The following is a 20,213-nucleotide window of genomic DNA, read 5'->3' on the forward strand; positions in this document are numbered from 1 at the left end:
AACACGCTTTTTGGCATGCACACGAGGGACTAATGGTGTAATTTACCCAAAAACTTATAAAAGAAATTATTATGACAAAGTTATGCCGACAAAACTATATAAAAGTAATTGTTATGACAAAACTTACAAAAATAATTCTTTAATTATCGTAACACCAAAACTTGTATTTTAATTACAATTTGACACCTCGACTTTAACTTAATGAATATTTAACCCAAAAAAGTGAAACTATAGCCTAAAATGCAGTAAAAACAGTGTCAGTCACAACACTAGAACCAAGTTAGGTGAGCTTGAAGGCATCGGTTGAAGCCCTTAGTTAAACTATATTTTGGGAAAGATATATGTCAATCCAACTTCAACGAATGAGTTATGATATTTTAAAGTTTTTCAAAGATTATGTCTTTTAAACTTCCGGTCTAGAATTGTTACCTGGAATCAGTATTGTAGCTTAGCAAGAACTGATAACCGGCTTGATGTATATAAACCGGTACGGGTGCCAATGTGGGTCCCGGTCCAACACAATGCATAGAATTCAAGGAGGCTACAAATTGCATAAGAATTGGTATTGATGCACACTTTTGGTTTTCACATGTATTATTATATTTGTTACATTTGAGAAGGAATATACAACTTCCTAAATTAACACGTCCCAAGATAAATGCAACACGTAACTTGACATACAATTTAATAAAAGATTATTTAAGATTAAAACCTTAGCACCCGAAAGTTGAGCTCTTGAAATAGCTTCTAGCCAATAACAAAAACTATAAAAAGAGGTGAAAGAAAAAAAGATGATTGTGCATAATAAGTCTTCACCCTCCATTGATGATCCCTAAAAAAGCTCCATTTGCATCTCCACTTTCTTGTACTTTTTGAAATGAATCCAACAACACCTCAAATGGTGGAGTATTGAGTTCTGTGTTTATCTTGCTAGGTAATTTATAGAATTTTGGTGTTGAGAAAAAAGAATCATCCACCTGTTTGTTGCAAAAATAGCTTAGAATATTTTTCTACAAAGTAAAAAAAAAACAGCAGTTTTTTCTTAATATTTTCCTATACCATGTATTCATTTATCAAGCACTTTTCGGTATCTTTTGTGATCTCAATTATTTTGGAAGAGTGAGCAGTTTCCATATCTTTCATAGCATCACGAGAATTTCTTGTTAAGGAATCAATCCCCTCATTTTCTTCCTCGTTAAGCTTCAAAAAATCTGCACAAATTAAACATAAAAATATTAAAACATAATACAATTATTAGTTTAATCAAGGAATATTTTAAAAAAGTTATGTCATTACAAATTACATATATAGAAATGGATTACATTCGGTGGATGTGAGAGATTGACTGTGTACTTCTTCTAGTGTTGTGGAGCCCACAGATGACAATCGATTATGGATTGCTTGATTTGTTTCAAGAGCATCCCTGAATTAGGAAATCATAAAAATTAAACAAAAAAACAAATAAATAAAACTCTTTTCTAATAAAAATTGAAAGTATTATTGACCTAAAAAATTGAAGTAACTTTTTTTTTTTACATAAACTTACTTGATTTTGGAATCAAAAGATTCTAAATGCATTTTCTGTAGACTGTTAATAGATTCTTGAACTTGGCTCCACCCTTCATTACCCATTTTTGCCTTTGTTGTCCTTTTCATTTTCAAGTAAAAGTAAAACATCATTAATACATACTTCATTACCCAAATTATAGCAATTTTTATAATACGAAAGGAGTTTGAAAGTAAATTGCTATATTTTGCTATAATGCATGAAGTCTTTTACCAGTTTTGGAATATGGATATGAAACCATCTTTCCCAATTTGAGTTGTGTTTTTATCCTCAATGTAATTCTTTTCTGTTTTTCCCAAAAAACTTGCATATTCATCGTCTGTTGATGATGTGAGACTATGAATATTTGACATTTTGCCATGAAGCGTGTAGGTTTTACTCCCAATATAGCTTCGAATTCCATCCACTTCTGTTTGAACCTATAAAAAAAATCAACATTCTTTAATAAGCAGATTACAATAAAAAAAATCAACACTTTACTTTTTCCAATCAAAGGGATCAAGAGATATCATAATTAGTTAATTACCATCTGTTTCTTCTTGGCATTTGAATTTGTTAAAAGCTCTGCCATTTTGTCTAAAAGTTGCTTGTTTTCATCATCGGCATATTCCTAAAAAGGTAATTTTTTTAAGATGATTATAAAATGATTGTGATTAAAGATGAAAAGGGAGTTATCGATATAATTGATGATACAAAAAAAAAAACCTCATATTTCTTGCTGAATTCATCTAATTTCTGATCATACATCCCTTTAGCTTCTTCCAACATTTGAATCACACTCAAAATGTCTGTGCTTAGAGTCTTGAAGAACTTCACTGTAATACTGGATGCAGATTGAGTTGTCTGATAAGCTCTCAATTGACTCTGGTTACACAGAAAAATCACAAAAAAGGTTAAATTCATACTCTTATTTGTCATGGTCAGGGGTATTTCAGACATTTGACTAATATCTATTTATGTACCTCATGCTGTTTTTGCCAAATTGCAGCTATACTTTGTTCCTGATCATCAAGGTTACCATGCAAATCATCAAGTATATCACCAACTTTGACCGAAGCTTCTCTTATTAGCTAAAAAGCACCATAAATATTGTGAACATCAAATCAAGTTTTTGAATAAAAATCGTAATTAAACAAGATTTAGTTTACTCACTTCTGCTAGGGCTGAAGAATGCTTCACGACTTCAGAATTTATATTTCCAAGTGTTTTCTCTGAATTACCACTGAATTCGGTCGCTAATTCAACTAAGGATTTGATTCCACCAGCAAATACGTCATTAATCTTTTCTACCCGAATTTGAAGTCCTTCAGCAGCCTATTCATTACATCATTACATTTTGACAGCTGAATGCACACCAACTGTTCGATGAAATGCCTAAACGAGATGTAACTTACCGAATTGTGTTCAGAAACAAAAGATTTCATATGTTCTTCGATTGCATTTAGTTGTTGCTCTTGATGCGTTACTGAATCAACAATTGTCTTGTGAAGAACTTCAAGGTGTTGAGCTAAAAGCTTCTGAAAGCTCTTGATCACCGCTTTATTTCCTTCTTCTATGTGGTTTTTGTGCTCTATATAACACGTAAAATACAATATTGTTACAATTTTTATATATCAAACTGTAACAAAAGGCTCTGTTTTTCAAACAAAAGATACAAACCAATTTTCGCGAACAAGCTTGATACCTCTGATGTTGCATTCTCAAGCTCACTATGAAGCTCAACTGCTCTTTCAGTGAGTGTTTTCTCTAAACATTACTAAAAATTGTTAGAAAATGCAACTTTTTTGTTAGTGGATATCACTTTAAATTTACTCACCTGATCCAAGAAGATTAAGTATAAAATATTCCTTTTCTTTTGTCGTTTCATTCGCTTGTTTCAGTTTATCTTTTAGATCCGAGACATCTTGCTTACTTTGCTTGAGTTCTCTCTGAAGTTTTAAAAAAAAAAATCATACTTAAATTGTAATTAAAATAAAATGAGCCATTTTTGGAATTCAATCTAACCTCGGTGTTCTCAAGTTTTTGACTTAGTTCTGAAGTCAAATTTTGCTGATGAATTAAGAGTTCTTGAAGATCTATGAGTTCCTATTAAAAATAATCAATTTTCTCAGTGTTTGATAGTATAACGAGAGGGGATGTATAATATTTAAAAATAGATATTTTACCTTACTTTTTAACTCTAACTTCTCGGATGTTGCCTACAAAAAATTGATGACTGAAATTAAATCATCCATGATTTTGATTTTGATACTATTTTTATTACTTAAAGGGTATTTTGGACATTTGAGTACTAATCAGAAACTTTAATTAACTTAATCTGGAGTCACACAATGCTACACTTTCATTAAATTACACGTTAAGTAACACATGCGATTTTCATGAGATTGAATAAGAAAAAAATAATATAGAAGTAAACCTTCTTGGCAGCTTCTTCACTCATGTAACGATCATGTGGTATGTAAATTCCGTTTTTCTCCCTTGTAGCATGTAATTCTAATGATACAAAAAAAAAGTTAAGTATTTTTTAATTATCAATAATCACAAAAAAAATAATATGATTTTTTTTACCTTGTTTAAGACTTTTTATTTCCGTGTATAACTCTTTAACAGACGCTGATTTTGTCACCTTATGGTTAACCTGATTACAAATTAAAAAAATTAAACTTTTTGATAAAGTACGTTGCTATTTTCCAAATTTGCCCTTCTAGAAAAGAACACTAACCTCTGGTCTATTCTTGATGCTTTTAGCCTTGTATGCATAATCTAAAGTGTTTTGTGTTTCTTCCAAAGAGTGAATAGAAGAGGACACAGTAGCTATTATGCATGTCTTTGTTTTCCCTCCTAAAGAATCTCTCAACAACCTCGTTAATTTACTATCCCTGATATTATTCACCACAAATTCAATAAAATCACTTTATATTTTTAATGTTTTTTTTGTAACAAATTATTACCTATAAGGAACATGTCCAGAGTGATCAACCAATGCATTTATAACACGACCAAGTGTAAGCAAGCTTTTGTTTATCTCACCAGCTTCCCTTGCTCTTCCCTGTCATAAACATAAAAAGTCAACATTTTGACTTTGACCGAAAAAAGTCAAACTTTTTTTTTGTGGAGTTATTGTGTATGTACCTCACGCGCACCAGACCGTAATATGTTTTCTGATCCAGCAAGATCAACTAGATTTAGCTTTCCACATTTGATTACTTCTTCCCCAATTGAACTAATTTCCTTAATTTGAATTGTGATTGTGAACAAAGAATGAGAACGATTGCTTTGTGTGTTAATGAGAGTGTCAGCTTTGTGTTTTCTAGCTGACCCTTTTTGTAAAATTTGGTGTATTTCATCTGCACTGTTTACAAGTTCTTCTTCTAAGCCTCTCATAAAAACTGCACCTTTTCCATCTTCCATTAAAGATATGTGTTTCTTTAACTTTTCATCTGTAGCCAAAAGATCTGTTATTTCCTCATTGTAAAGCTCAATGTATGTCACCTTCATGGAATATTCTGCTTTTTGAGCTTCAAGAGTGTCGAAAAGTTGCTCCACAGCTCTTGGAATAACTCCAACATCTTCATGAAACTCTCCATTCTGCACATAAACAAGACAACAATTTAGTTCTTATGCTATGGTTTGACCATTCAGGATTTGACCTCAAAAGTCAAAAGTTTTGACCTTGGATTTTCCTCCTTCGCCTTCCATTGTGTAAGTCTTTCCTGTTCCAGTTTGACCATATGCAAAAATGGTCCAATTATAGCCTTCAAGAGCTTCTTTCACAATAGGATCAACAACTTGATCATATAAATCCTTTTGTTTTGAAGATGGACCAAACACCTATATAGAAAAAGGAGATCTTTTATCAAGAAACAAAAATGGAATTCGATATAAAACTATAAATAAACACCAATTAAGAAACAAACAAACCTTATCAAAACCAAAGATTTTATCTGTCTGCTTATTACCAATGTTTTGGGTAACAATAACTTCTTGTTTATCTTCATTACAAGTAACCACCACTGGTGTTTTTGCCTTTACATCGTCCTCACTAAATGGCCTGAAAAGTGAAAAACACACATTAACAAAGAAATTAACCTTGATAAACAGAAAGAATTTCAGTTTATGTTAATTATAAGTTAAAAATACAGAAAAAGATGCTTGAAACAAACCTGCAACGAAGGATAACTTGAACGTTGACACCTTTATCATCCTTGATACACGTGGTGCCATTTTCACTTGACCATAGCATCTGCGTTGGTGAAAGAGGGATTAAACTCCCTCGTCTCTGTTGATGCAGCTTCGTATTATCCATATATGAAGCCCGATTAGCAACTCGTTGCCTGAAAATTCATAATTAAACGGAAGTTATGAGCGCAGAGCATGTCAAAAAACTTGAATCGATATAGCTACATGATTACCATATCAAAATTACGAATTAGAAACATGTTTGGAGTAAAAAAATTAACGAATTACTAAAAATTTCTGGAAGAGGCATATTTACAAACATGTGGGGAACGTACATGATTGCTTGATTAGTGGTATAGTGATTAGATTAGATTGATACAGTGATCCCCTGATCAATAATTACAAAATTTTCAACGAAAAAACAGTGAAAAAGTGATGAAGAAAGTCGGTAAACAACCACAGCCGGCTGATTAGAGACAAGTCAAGAAGTCAACAAACGATCGGCGATGAATACTACCTTTTTCTCGAGAAAAACAAAATGGTAATTTTGTATTCTTGTGCGTGTGTTAGAGAGAGGATTACAAGATTGAAAAGCTACAGAGAGCTGTGAGCTATGGCGTTACGAAGAACATGTACAAAGAAGTTTTACTTGAAGGATGATTAATGAGCGTTTAGCAACTTTTGACTGTTAGCATTTGAAGCATTTATAGTTTCCTTTTCAAATTTCCGTCATACCTGTCTTAATATTTGTTTCAATTAAATTTGAATTTAAATATCACATAGAAAGATGCTGCTAACAGTTTTAAAATTTGTATTGTTCCTACAAAATAAAGGGTTAGATGATGCAAATGCAATAATAGCTTGTTATAATATGGATCAATACAAAGGTGCTCTTGGAGTGGGGGTGTGCTGTCCCTATTGGGTGGGTTGGTGGGCCTTGGATATAATTTTTATTCAGAATAACATATTTTAGTTTCCATTTATTTTGGGACTAAATATTTGAGGATTTTTATATGGCTATTACTTATATAGGAAATTATTTAAAATGGCAACTAATAACACAAAATTTATCTATTAGATCATTAAAGTTTTAATTGCATCCATCAAACTTTTTTTTTGTTTTATTATACCATTGATATCGGTGACAGTGGGTTATCAACCCATGTGGAGTCTACGTTATCGGTTTTGTCCACATAATCGATGGTATAATAAAATCGAAAAAAAATTGTTGGTCAACTGGATACAGCTATATAAGTTTGGTGACTTAAAAAGCAAATAAAATGTTATTGGTTGCCATTTTATGATATTTTCATAGAAAATATTAGAAACTTTTACACACCATTTATATATGATATATCCAAAATCTTCGATTTTATCTCAACTTATTTGTTTTAAAAATATTCAAACACAATTAAGATCTTTTTCAATGAGAATATTTTATTTTCTTATAACTTTATTGTTAAACTTATATAACTATTTCTAAGGCTTAACAATTTATGCATTATATATTCAAAGATATTAAAAATTATTTTGTTTATTACATTATTTCTTTTTACAAACAGTTCATTACATATAAATTGGTAAGACTTAGAAATGGTTATATGGGTTTAACAATGAAGTTAGAAGAAAATGAAAAACCCTCGTTGAAAAAAATATTTATTGTCTTATGACTGATCTAAATATTTTTAAGACAAGTAAGTTGAGTCAAAATCGAAGATTTTATATATATATATATATATATATATATATATATATATATATATATATATATATATATATATATATATATATATATAAATGGTGTTTAAAATTTTTCGAATATTTTCTATGAAAATATAATAAAATGACAACTAATAACATTTTATTTGTTTTTTAAGTCACCAAACTTATATGATTGTATCTAATTGACCAACAGACTTTTTTTTTACTATAATATATTTTCGATTTCATGGACACAACCGGTGACATGGACGTCACATGGGTTGGTAATCGACTATCACTAGTATCAATGTATAATAAAACATAAACAAGGTTTGTTGGTCAGTTTGGTGCATTTAAAACTTCAATGACCTAATGGATAAATTTTATGTTATTGGTTGTTATTGTGGATCATTTACTACTTGTTATGTGAATAAAATTATGTAATTATTGTTGGATTAGGTGTATAAGTCAATAACTGAATTTGTATATATTTGAATTAAAAGCAAAATCCTTTTGAGTTGCCTCAAGCCTAGTAATTGGATTGGATGATTTCTAGAGAGAAAGATTGGCTTATTGTTTTATTATATGATTAATAAATACAAATAAATGATTATTACTATATTATGAAAATAATATATCAATTATAAATAGTATTATTTAATTAAGAATTAATCATAAACTAATTAGAATTCATTTTGGGATTAATTGGATTAATTAAAAGTGTTATGACATAAGTTGTAATTGTTTGATAGTTGAACAAAAGGAGTTCCAAAACCTTCCTAAGGCGGTGGACGGTTTTGTGGTGTATTTTAGGGTTTTTGTAACTCCCCGACTCTCAAGTATAAACTTTACAGTCTTATATTTTCATTTTGAAAGGTTGACTCGACGAGTTGGATGCCCTGACTCGTCAAATAGGAACTGTTTTGGCCGCATAACTTAAGTGACCAACTTGACGAGTCGGAGGACACGACTCGAAGAGTTGGAGCTGGAGGATGAAACCCTAATTTTCAGGGTTTTTGCACCCTATTTAAAGGGTCATTAGCCTCCCTTACAGCCCCCTTTAAGCTCAGAAACCCTAAATCGTGTTTTCTCTCCATAATTTGTGTGTTGATAAGCTTGGAAGGAAGATCTTGTTGCAAGAAGCTTGAAGATTAAGAAGTTTGAGGCAAGGAACGGTTGTGGATATGAAGTCTACTATAGTTTAGCATCCTTTGAAGGTAACAAGTCGTTACCTTGATCTCTTTCTTGCTAGATCTTTCTATATTTGAGTTTTGGGACCATTTTAGCATGTTGGTGTTTCATTTCGGATGTTGGACCATTATCTGAAGTTGCAACCTCAGATCTAGGCTCAGCTTGGTCCTTATAATGATAAAGTTTCATCCTTTAGCAAGATAATGCATTTCCCTTACCTTGAACCTCTTCCTTATCTTGTTTGGGCCATTATCACCTTGTATGTACGTAAAGTTTGCAACTTTACGTAGGAAGTATGCCTTAGGAGCTTAGATCTGCAATATGGAGCTTTTGGGTGGCTTAAAATCATCTGAATGGAGAAAGGACTGAAGGGACTCCACGGGTTTGGGGTGGATTAAAATCAAATAATTCATTAAGATGTACAGTTAAGTTTAGTTTCATATGTTGTTGATTTTAGTGACGTCAGACATTTTGGGTAACCGGAGCTAAAATGTGAGCTAAGTAAGGGGTTTATTATTTGTACTATATATTATATGTTCGGTGAATGTGAAATGCATGCATATATAAGATCGAATTATAAGTCAGTACGATACAATGATGGGGGTCAAGAGGGTTGCGCCCCCTTGCAGGGTCCTAGGGGTAGCGCCCCAAAAGGTTTTCGAAAATTTGGATTAGTTTCATTATGGAAAAACTGAATGGTAAGATTGACAAATCTTTTCAGATTTGGAAACCATTAATTAAGCCATTAATTTTGAGATTCTCGTAACTAAGTTAGAAATAAAAACTCTAATTTGCCATGCATATATATGGCTCCTCTTTTGAGTCATACATAACCCTTATGGGCTCTCTTTATTCTACTACAATTTCAAAATTCTTCTGACAATCTGGTTTGTGTTTTGTGCCTAAATACACATAGGGGTGGTAAATCGGGTCATCTTGTCGTGTTTTTGTCTGACACGACACGACACGATATTATGTTTTTTTTAACTAACACAAAAAACGAATCAATTAAAAAACAACAAACACGACACAACAATGATAACAAAATATAACAATTAGTTTATCTAATTAATATTTAATTATACATAACACGAAAAACACAACAAACAGATGCTAAATCACGTCAATTTCGTATCAAATTTTGAAGACGACACAACTCGATGTCATGTTTTTTACACTTGACACAAACGCGACACGAACACAAATCTGAATTTCAGTTTCGTTTTGTGTCCTGTATTTTTGTCGTATCGTTTCATCAATTGACACCCATAGATACTCATGTGTCATTTTAGATTATCCTAAACTGAATTTATTAAAACAAAGTCATATGATAAAAATATCAATTCAGAAAGTAAACTTACACGATCTATTAGAAATCCGATCATTCGCCATCACCCTACTTTATTCCACAACATCCTACATGGTTTCTTAGGGGCGATGAACAATAATAGTTTAGGGATTGATTGTGCAAATCTTTGTCTAATTTGTCATTTAAGACGTGTCAAAACTACCCTCACATGATGGACACATATTTACACTTAACAGCAAAAATCAAATGGAGTGAGCGATAATTATATATATACTAATTGAGAAGCACCACATGAACAGTTCTCTATTCTTATTGGTTGATTTTTTTTTAGTTTTTTCTATTTTTTTGATAATTTGTCTCCAATTTTTTTTTATTTTTTTTAAGTGAAAAGCTGCTGGCTGGGGTTTAAGAGATTGGGGTTACGTGTGTTACCTTCTATTTTCCACCTTTGAAACACGTGTCTATGTTATGTTTTCCACTACTTAGATACTTAATTGAGAAGCACCACATGAACAGTTCTCTATTCTTATTGGTTGATTTTTTTTTAGTTTTTTCTATTTTTTTGATAATTTGTCTCCAATTTTTTTTTATTTTTTTTAAGTGAAAAGCTGCTGGCTGGGGTTTAAGAGATTGGGGTTACGTGTGTTACCTTCTATTTTCCACCTTTGGAACACGTGTCTATGTTATGTTTTCCACTGCTTAGATACGTGTCCTTAAGAAGGATGCTCCGTTTTCATCGAAAATCTATTTTTTTATTTGCTCTGCAAGCCGGCTCCTCTTCCTTACGACGAACCATCGTCTCCCAACTTATCGACTCCCGATCTCATTCCTCCTCTCGGTGAAGAACGCTTCCGAAATAAGTAAGATCTTTATCCTCCCTTCCATTTTCACCTTCTTTCTCTTCTACCGCCTCAGTTGATGGGTTCTAGGGTTTGCCTTAGGGGAATGGGCTTGACGTTGCTGTTCATCGTAATCGTCTGCATGGAATAGACAATTCCAAATCAAAGGTAAACATTCACATTCTAATTTCCCTAAATCGGATAGCCGCTCCCAAAGGTGATTCTAATTTCATTCTTGCACTTGCTTATGTGTTGATCATCACAGGTTCGTTTGCCCCAGTTGGAAACCGGAATTACTAAACATTAGGGTATAAATATTATTTCTGCAATCAAACATAGAGCATGGATCGAAGGAACCCACCCTAATGCTTTTCATTCCTATCAAATTCTATATGCTAGAAACCATCTTCACGTACTAATTTTCGTAATTTAATCTCACATACAAAAAATTTACCATATTAACCCCCGTTTAATTTGGAGTTTGTAGGAGCTACCTGTTGCTTTTGTTACATTTAGGTCACGTTGGGATACTGCCCTTCATTTGTGGAAAGTGAGATCGTTCCTTCTGCAATTTGCATAATAGGTACTCCATGATTTCTTAGTTTACACCAAACTGCAAAAATCAAATGGAGTGGGCTATAATCTACACTAAACGGCAAAAATCAAAGGGAGTGAGCTATAAGAACGACTAGTGTAAATTTTTATAATGACATTGACCATAAAGAAGTTAGGAATTAAACCTGTGAATTTTTTTTTTTTAAATCAAAAGACCATTTAGGAATTTAGTCTTCAATTAACTTATCTTGAAGTATTTATTTATTTATTTATTGTATAAATCAGAGGACTGTTTATGTAATTTAGTCTTCAATTAACTTATCTTGTTTAATATTGTTTTTTGTATTATATGATATCAAACAATCAACTAACCTAATAAAGTCGGTTAACAACATGATCTTGATCTAAACTGCACCTTCGACGTAAATTGACGGACCCATCACTACAAATATTGAATCACGCGCGAATCCTCCCCTCTCTCTGTCGCTGCCGGAGCAAGACTCGCCACCATCGCCTCCGTTAAGACGAAGCAATTGATCTGTTTAACTATTCCTCCTAAAAAGTTTAGATTATCAATGACCGATTGATTTGTTCCATCACGTCAATGGCGAGTCGTTGGAATTCTAGGGTTTCGATTATTTTTCTTTTCTGTTTTCCAGGTAAATTCTTCTCGATAATTACTGTACTTGAGAACTGATTATCAGATTGAAAACCATTCATGAATAAATTAGCTTTAGCTGTTTATGATTCTGTATCTGAATGAGGTGGTGAGTATATTATTGGTTATCGACCATTTCTATATAAGAAATTGAGCTTCTGATTTAAATCATAAATCGCATAACAAAATGGAATCTTGGTTCAAACTGTTAGGAACCAATCAAACGATCAAGACACCAATATGATTTTCCTTTTCTGTTTGCAGAACTCTTATTGTCAGCAGTTGTTACACTCGATTCTCTTGAAATATACACAACCCATGAATGGCTAACATCAACACCCACAGTCTACTTCAAATGTAATGAGGAGAAGAAGACACTTCTTCCAGATGTGAAGAAAGCACACGCAGTGTATCATTTTAAAGGTGAAGAATCTTTCCAGGTATGCAACCAACAATCATATCTTTTCTCACTGCTTCATAACTTCCATTGATAACTTTCCTCAACATTTCCAGCCTCTCACGAATTTCACAAGTAAAAAATGCAAGAGATGTGGGTTCTATGAAAAGGATCGTATCAAATTCGATGATGTGTTTGATGAGTGGGAATTCTGTCCTTCTGATTTTACATCCCCTAATGGTATATACATTCACTCCAAAGACAAGGAATTCAATGCCACATTCTTGTGTGATGAATGCGTGAAAAGAGGTATGTTAACTTGAGTTTAAATCAAGAAATTGATTTTATGTAAAAATATTTTGATGATTGAGATATAGGTGCAGTTGATAACTTAGATGGTGATTCGCATCATCATAATGAAGGACATGGGGTGCAATGGTATATAGTGATTATAGTTGTGAGTATTGTGGGTTCAATTTTATTGATGATGGGAGTATTTGTGGCATATAAGTATTGGTTGAAGAGGAAAAGACAGCAAGACCAAGCCAGGTTTTTGAAACTGTTTGAAGAAGAAGATGATATAGAAGATGATTTAGGTCTTGGTCCTCTTAGTGATTCAATCTGAAAAATGTTTGATTTACCTTTACGTGTATATGAAAGAAAGAAAACAGTTGAGAGCATTTTTGTACTGAAAGAGTGGTTATATGGATGGTATTATGATGTGATAATAGTAGTTTCTTTATACTGCAAGAGGGAATGAATTGATTTGAACAAATAGAAAATGAAATTTTGTTATTGTAGTAGTGTATATTCTATAAGAAAAATTGTTATTAAATGCATAATAGCCTGATAGAGAATCCTGGAAGTATTATACTAATTATTAGAATTTAAAAGTGGCGCAATTGGTTGGGTGGGGTTGGATGGCATGAAGGAAACAAAAAAATTAGTTGTCATGTTGATGTCAAACATTTTTTGTCCAATATTTTAAATATCTAATCTAATATTTTGAATGAAACAATACAGGAAACCATACCACTGAAAACAATATTTAGACAACTTTTGACTAATTTGGCCTATTTTTACATAAAATTTACTTTAATGGTCTTCATTTTTCTTAATACCTTTTTACTCAGAAAATGTATATCAAACTGTAGTACATGGAGCGATATTTCTACAGTCTAATCAATTTGGATAATTTTTTCTATTAAGCTTAGGCTGAAAATAACATTAATGTTAGAAAAAGTACTAGTTGTCATCCAACTTAAAACATAAAAAAATAAAATACCTAGTAAGGTTATGTTTGGCTTATTAACTGAAAATCTATCATTTAGTTCAAATATTAGCCGATAAAAAATAACTTTAGTAAAAACAAATTGATAAACTAGCTAGAAGATATAAAATGACATTTAGGATGATGTGTTTTTGATAATTAATTAAGAATATATTTAAAATATCTATTAAAAAAACTTCTGAAAAACTATTATAAGTAATTGAGAGGGTTTGACCAGGCAAGAGGAGAGGGATGGGCGCGAGGAGAGCAAGAGAGAAACAGAGCGTATTGAGGGTTCCTCAAACTGCTGGAGGAGAAGGAATATGGGGAAGATGGGTTGGGAGGGATCCGGCTTGGGCGGGTTCGACTTCATCCACCTTGGGTTCGATGGGTTGGAGTGTTTCAGCAAATCGATTTCGTCCTCCTTAAGCTACGTTTTTCAAAACATCACAACTTGACAAAACTCAAAAAATAAGTAAATTGTAGCGCACCAACACAACCTAAGAGTGAGACTAAGAGTGATATGTTGAAAGATATCAAAGTTCTAAATAATATAAGACGTGGCTTGGCGGTAGGGATGAGCGTGGTGCGGTTATTAGCCAAAACCTCATCACTAACCACAAATGCGGTTAATCCATTTTCAAAACCGTTTGGTGCGGTTATTTTTGCGGTGTGATTAGGCGGTTATTTTTGCGGTGCGGTTTTGTATTTCTTGTGTTGCGGTTATTAACTGCATGGATTTGGCGTGGTTATTTGTGTGGTTTTTAACCATATTTTAGAGCTCAAACGGTTTTAAGAGTTCAATCATATTACATGTAATAGTAAATAAATAAATAAATAAAATAAAATAAATAAAAAAAACCATAATGTATAAAACAATTAACTTAAATCACAAACAATTAATATTTTAAAAATGTCAAATCAATAGTAATTAAAAATAAATTTCTTAAAATTGTCTAATTTCTCCATTTTTCAAAGTTAAACATAACAAAAAACCATGTTTTTGTCTTTTAGTATTTTATTCATCTTTCATTCATGAAACTTGTCTTATTTTTAATATTTAATATATTAATAATTAATAATAAAAAATTGTATACAATATATGCGGTGCGGTGCGGGTTTTTTTTTTTTTACGTTTTTGAAAACTAATAAACGCACCGCACCGCAAATTGCGGTTTTTGAAAAACAGAAAACCCCACCATCGATTTTTATTGCGGTTGGGTTTATCGGTTGCGGTTTTTGCGGTTAATTTTAGTTGTGGTGCGGTTTTTGCTCACCCCTACTTGGTGGCAAGGTAAAAGTTAAGTCATGGCAAGCCTTGGCGAGCCATGATGTTTTTCAAGACGTGATTATATTATATACATTAAAATATATAAATCATATAATTATTAAATTTTATCTGTTATATATAAAGTTTTTAGAATTGTTATATTAATATCTAATAGAAAAAAGTTAACAAAAACTCATCTATTTTAGGCCCGATAAAAAAAACAAAAAAAAACTCAGCCTTGAAAAAAACTCGTATCATAACGCGATAAGTCGCGCCTTGACACATTATGTGGGCGACACACCTAACAAACCCGCCTTGGACATCTTCGTAACTAAACCAACTCATCGCGCCATGGCATGCTTTAAAACCAGGAAAAATATTAGTTTAATTATTATAATGTTTATAGCTACATATTTAATATGCTGATTTTTTATAAAAATTATTTATGAAATTTAAAAATGTCAATAAAACTACCTTTACAAGTCCCTACTTGGTCTATATCTTCCACAAATGAACCATATGGCCGAAAGTTGGACTGTTAACCAAAGCAAACAAGTGGAAAAAGGTAAAAATAACATTTCAAAACATGTTTAAAGGTATTGGGATGTTCAGAACACGAATTACACGTGCATGCACCAACATCAAAATTCAGGATATGTAAAAGGTAAATATCTCAACATTTAAGTCATATTTCTCAACAAGAAAAAAAAAAACAGATATGACATAACATGCCATGTAGTAGTTTTTCAAAGTCTTGGTTAAAACCAAAAGACAAAGACACCTCCCTCACCGTTTCATCACTCACTACTCACTACCCTCCCGATTTTCTTCCTCACCATCACCCGGGCTCGGGCTCCCTTCAACAACCGGACCCTCACCTTCTTCATCAACCGGGCTACCCTCACCCTCACCCTGGCCCACATCACCAACCGGGCTAGGGCTCCTACTACGCCCATTGGCTTCAGACGGGCTGCCACCTGGACTCTGGCTCTTTCCCCTCTGTGGGCTCATGCTATACTCCGAGTTAACTCGTTCAGGAGACGGGCTAACTCGGTCTTCATTGGGTGTTGGGCTACGGTTCCTTCTTTTAGATGGCTCAGGGCTGCGACTCCGGCTCCTGCTCCTCGAGTATCGCGGGCTTTTTGTCCTCCTTTCCACACGCTCTTTCTTTTGAGGAGGTGACCTCGAACGACTGCTACCAAAAATAAATAAATTACATGTTTGGTCCCCAAGTATAACTGATTTTGGCAATTTTGGTCCTTGAATCAACTTTACTTACCTGTAACTGGGGCTTCGGCTGTAACTTGGGCTGCGGTTCCGGCGACGGCGGGGAGAGCGTGATCGGACCGGTGATCTCGAGTAGCTCCTGCCACGTCTGAAAAACAAATAATATAAATTAAATTTTATTTTTTAAATAAAAATAGCATTCAATAAAGGTGAGGTGGAGATATGAAGGAAAACAAACTTGAGTTTTTTAGGGCTGTTTTGGCAGTTCCTTTCAATGTGGCCCCTTTCACCACATCGATAACATTTGTTCTTCCAGTCACCCGCTTTGCAGTCGCGGGCCCAGTGACCATCAAGCCCGCAGTTGAAACACCGCCCTGACCCTGGCGGAGGGCCTCTTCCTACATATTCTCTAGAGCCACCTGGGCCTCGTGGAGTCTAAAACCGGGAAATGTATAATTTCAAAATCATAAAAGGGCAGATTCGTAATTTTACACTGTTATAAAAAGTTACTACTTACACCCTTGGCGAATTCCACAAGCAGCCGACTCCCATTTAAGTCTCTACCATTTAAGCTGTATCTTGCATCATCAGCATCCCGAGGGTCACTAAACTCCTGTTGTTTTGAAATCAAGAAAGAAGAGAAAAGGGAACAAAACCCCAGAAACACATAATCATGTGATAAAAATAAAAAGTGATTTTGGAAGAGAAAGAGGAGAGAAGAGGGGTACATACAACAAAGGCAAAGTCGTGCTTCATATCCACATCTCGTACTCTGCGTAAACGGTTTCCATAAACAGTAAGGGCATCATTACTTAAGGACAGGAAGAGAGTGCATCATACATCACATCGCCCTTCAAGACCAACTAAACACCAGTTTGGAATTTGGATTGGAATGTTGCCAATTCCATAAAAACAGGAACTAAGACTACAGAGAGGGAGAGGGAAAGTATTCGCCAAAAGTCTCCTATAACACTCGGCAAGACTTCCCACCATTTTTCCACCAATCACCATTGACCTCCAGGTCAGGCAAAAGCCCGAAAACCTTCAACAAATTCATTCAAGTTAAATCACATACTACCTACAGGTACAATCACAATGCCCCTTGCATTTGCATTTGCATACATAATCACCTCTCTTTCAGTTTTCATTCATTCCCCATTTTCCAACACTCTAATGGAAAACTGACCATAACCACTGCCACAGCTAAAGTTTTTCCTAAAACCTAAAGGTTTTTAAGCATCTAGACACGCATATGACCAAAAAGATTGACACTTTCAGCCAAAACCATCTTACAATAAACCTAGATATGTATGATCATGTATGGTGTACAGAGTAACACTAGAAAGAAATCTTTTGGGGGATCAAAATACACACTTACCTCCCGTATTTGCTGAAGAGGTACTCCAAATCACGAGAGCGTGTCCGTGAAGATAAACGACCAACATATAAGCGAGTTGTACCATATCGATCATCATAGCGAGGCATTTTCAACCTGACATGATAACTATTATGTTACAATGAATGGTAGATAGAAACAAAGTTCAGGTATATAAAGACTCCATGGATTACAATATGATCTTAAACATTATAGATCAGCAAGATTACAAACAGAAGAAGGTGGAATCATTTAGGTGAAGCAATAAAAAGAGTTCCTGATACATGTGAAACATTTAATGACATATGAACAGAGCTATACATAGATATGATCCAACGCACGATAGTCAAATTAGTGAAATCAGAACGATTTACAATTGCTACTTTGAACATACACTTCCCCAAATACAAACCAAAAATAAAAAGAAACGCAACAGAAGGCTAGGGTTGCTCAATAAGAGAACTTTCGCTGAAGAGACATAAAAACGCAAAGTGTTATGCGCATCAAGTTCATCCACGACTGGGATTCCGCGTGAAAACCAAATCATCTTTCAAAAGCAATAATTTTAGTCTCGAAATTGGAATCACGTATGATTTAATTCCATATTATCAACTGATTCTACTGCATCTCCTACCGAACACTAAGATTACTGTTCCTAAAACATACGGTTGTGAATTTCTTCTATCCACCTAATTACGAAACCGTCCATGAATTACCCCAAAATTAATATCGATAAACAACATATACGTAACTTATTTGCTTGTTTCGTTACATCTGGATAAAATTCACTCACGCAAGAACATTTTCAGAAACTACTGTACTCACGTATCGATTCGTTAAATAAAAAAATCTCAAGATGAATCAAAAATTTCATTAATATTAATTTCGTGTTTTAGTGAGTAAATGAAGAATCAGAGATATGAACGAACGAACCTTGGCGAATTTCCCCCAAATCCGATTTAGACCTAGACTTGCTAAGATGGAGAAAGTGTAGAGATCTCCCCCTTTTAAACTCTAAACCGACAAGTTTTGACCGTAGGATGAAGTAAAATCGCATCGTAGGGACAACAACGGACTGAGACTGGGTCGGGTCATACTATGGTTTCATGAAATGGGTCGGGTCATCAACTTTTGTTTCAATATAATATAATAATCTTTTTAGTTTTTTTTTTTCTGTTATACATCAAAAGCTTAAATCTTTTTTACACAAAGTTTGGTACGCAACAAAGGCAAACATTCAGATAGCGTGATCCTACTTTCGACCCGGGTCACCACATTCTTCCTCCTCATGAAGCAAATTCTTCGTTGCGACAATTTAACTTGATTCAAAAAATTGGACTATTAATTTCGGGATTTTTGCGTAATGTCTAAATGTCATACCAAATCATAGTTTGTTTATGATGATTGTAACCTACGCAAATTATTGTGAGTCATTCTCAATCTTAGAATGTTCTAATACTTAATTTCTATAATTATCAGGGCCGGCCTGTGGGCATGGGTAAGCTGGACGACCGCCCCGGGCCCCCAAATGCTACATAGCAGGGCCCTAATTTTTAACTTGTTATTTTGGTTATATATTAATAGCTCATTACTTTTTAGCCTATTGGACTACTTCAAACCCCAATACTCTGATCAGGAACTAATCCAAAAGATGGAGCGTGGGAGAGAACGAGACTTACCTGGCGTGCGTCCTAATTCCAAGGCGTCGTAACTCTTCAACAATCAGATTTTTATAGAAAATCCAAACATTGTCATGGAAAATCCAAACAACGTCTTCTCCAAAAGCAAGAGTTAACGATCATTCTTCTATTTCTTATTCAAGATTTCAAGTTAATCGATTTCTTTCATTCTTTTTGATTTTCTAAATCCTTCTATAACAACCATTAGTGAATCGAATGTTATTTTAGAATTGAGAGACTGATTGTATCTCGTTCTTTTCATGATTTCAGAAAACAGGAACCTCTATTGTTTCCCTTCTTGTTGTCGATTTCCTTTTTCTGATATAGCACCAATGGGAAGTTAATCAGGTTATTTGATTTATTTTAGGAATCTCGCCTAGAGATTTGAATCGAGAGTTCCAGTCACTACCTCAATTGGATTTCTTTCTCAATTTCTAGAAATTTGAAGGTTCAGTTTTCAGAATCGACTCTTACAGGTGAAATTGATTTCTGATAATATGACTGTGAATCTTTGTATGTTCTATCTCTCTTGAAATTTCTTATTCTTTTTTGAAATTTGATTTTTATGAGGCTGTTCAAGTTAGAGACATAATCAAATGTTAATATTTCTGAGTTAAAGACAATTCTTGAACTTTATTGCTAAATTTCGGTTTGCAATGTTAATATTCTTATTTTTGATTTATGAACGATACTCTTTTTTATTTCTATCTCTATGTTTTTTATATGTATAGAATTTTCTATTGTTGTATAGTTTTTTCAACTACTTACAGGTTATTAACAACAACAAGTATTCTCGATTTAAGCAATTCACCTAACAACTTTTTGTCGATGATAAATCTATTTCAGTTTAGCACTGTCGAAAATACCCGATACCCGAATTACCCACCTGTTTTTTTCGGGTATCGGGTATCGGGTAAATTGGGTATCGGGTAAATTTTTTCGGGTAATCAGGTAACCCGATTTTTTTTCGGGTCGGGTAAAGGGTGCATTGTTTTG

At 33.5% G+C, this 20,213-nt stretch overlaps 3 protein-coding genes across 19 annotated transcripts; 1 reads left to right on the forward strand and 2 right to left on the reverse strand.

Annotated features, from left to right (window-relative positions):
- Positions 1 to 539: 539 nt before the first annotated feature.
- Positions 540 to 6,459, reverse strand: LOC111887547 (kinesin-like protein KIN-5D). 3 transcript variants are annotated; one of them, XM_023883721.3, is made up of 23 exons: positions 6,264 to 6,459; positions 5,731 to 5,901; positions 5,489 to 5,618; positions 5,240 to 5,398; positions 4,700 to 5,155; positions 4,519 to 4,616; positions 4,290 to 4,446; positions 4,136 to 4,205; positions 3,984 to 4,060; positions 3,733 to 3,765; positions 3,572 to 3,652; positions 3,384 to 3,495; positions 3,227 to 3,313; positions 2,962 to 3,137; positions 2,720 to 2,881; positions 2,530 to 2,637; positions 2,273 to 2,431; positions 2,094 to 2,177; positions 1,781 to 1,986; positions 1,547 to 1,648; positions 1,323 to 1,423; positions 1,060 to 1,211; positions 540 to 977 (listed from the first exon to the last, which is right to left on the reverse strand). In XM_023883721.3, the coding sequence occupies exons 2-23, from the start codon at positions 5,871 to 5,873 to the stop codon at positions 813 to 815; spliced, it is 3,018 nt and encodes a 1,005-aa protein (XP_023739489.1). In that variant the 5' UTR covers positions 5,874 to 5,901; positions 6,264 to 6,459; the 3' UTR covers positions 540 to 812. The 3 variants fall into 3 exon arrangements, with proteins under 3 accessions (XP_023739489.1, XP_023739488.1, XP_023739490.1); XM_023883720.3 differs by lacking the exon at positions 6,264 to 6,459 and adding an exon at positions 6,082 to 6,229; XM_023883722.3 differs by lacking the exon at positions 6,264 to 6,459 and adding an exon at positions 5,980 to 6,117.
- Positions 6,460 to 10,284: 3,825 nt separating this feature from the next.
- Positions 10,285 to 13,146, forward strand: LOC111887552 (uncharacterized). 13 transcript variants are annotated; one of them, XM_042901297.2, is made up of 8 exons: positions 10,286 to 10,807; positions 10,889 to 10,954; positions 11,052 to 11,198; positions 11,267 to 11,369; positions 11,723 to 12,000; positions 12,264 to 12,439; positions 12,513 to 12,705; positions 12,774 to 13,146. In XM_042901297.2, exons 5-8 carry the CDS (start codon positions 11,946 to 11,948, stop codon positions 13,019 to 13,021), a joined length of 672 nt encoding a protein of 223 aa, XP_042757231.1. In that variant the 5' UTR covers positions 10,286 to 10,807; positions 10,889 to 10,954; positions 11,052 to 11,198; positions 11,267 to 11,369; positions 11,723 to 11,945; the 3' UTR covers positions 13,022 to 13,146. The 13 variants fall into 13 exon arrangements, with proteins under 13 accessions (XP_023739495.1, XP_042757231.1, XP_042757228.1 ...); XM_042901294.2 differs by having other exon boundaries at positions 11,274 to 11,369; XM_042901301.2 differs by having other exon boundaries at positions 11,052 to 11,094.
- Positions 13,147 to 15,567: 2,421 nt separating this feature from the next.
- LOC111887538 (serine/arginine-rich splicing factor RS2Z32) lies at positions 15,568 to 18,578 on the reverse strand. 3 transcript variants are annotated; one of them, XM_023883708.3, is made up of 7 exons: positions 18,472 to 18,578; positions 17,542 to 17,655; positions 16,896 to 16,935; positions 16,681 to 16,776; positions 16,402 to 16,598; positions 16,216 to 16,311; positions 15,568 to 16,128 (listed from the first exon to the last, which is right to left on the reverse strand). In XM_023883708.3, exons 2-7 carry the CDS (start codon positions 17,646 to 17,648, stop codon positions 15,741 to 15,743), a joined length of 924 nt encoding a protein of 307 aa, XP_023739476.1. In that variant the 5' UTR covers positions 17,649 to 17,655; positions 18,472 to 18,578; the 3' UTR covers positions 15,568 to 15,740. The 3 variants fall into 3 exon arrangements, with proteins under 3 accessions (XP_023739476.1, XP_042757220.1, XP_023739478.1); XM_042901286.2 differs by having other exon boundaries at positions 16,896 to 17,205; positions 18,472 to 18,496; XM_023883710.3 differs by having other exon boundaries at positions 16,681 to 17,205; positions 18,472 to 18,496.
- Between the last annotated feature and the right edge of the window lie 1,635 nt (positions 18,579 to 20,213).

Source organism: Lactuca sativa, chromosome 1 (genome assembly GCF_002870075.4).
Source record: "Lactuca sativa cultivar Salinas chromosome 1, Lsat_Salinas_v11, whole genome shotgun sequence".
Classification (NCBI taxonomy): Eukaryota; Viridiplantae; Streptophyta; class Magnoliopsida; order Asterales; family Asteraceae; genus Lactuca; species Lactuca sativa.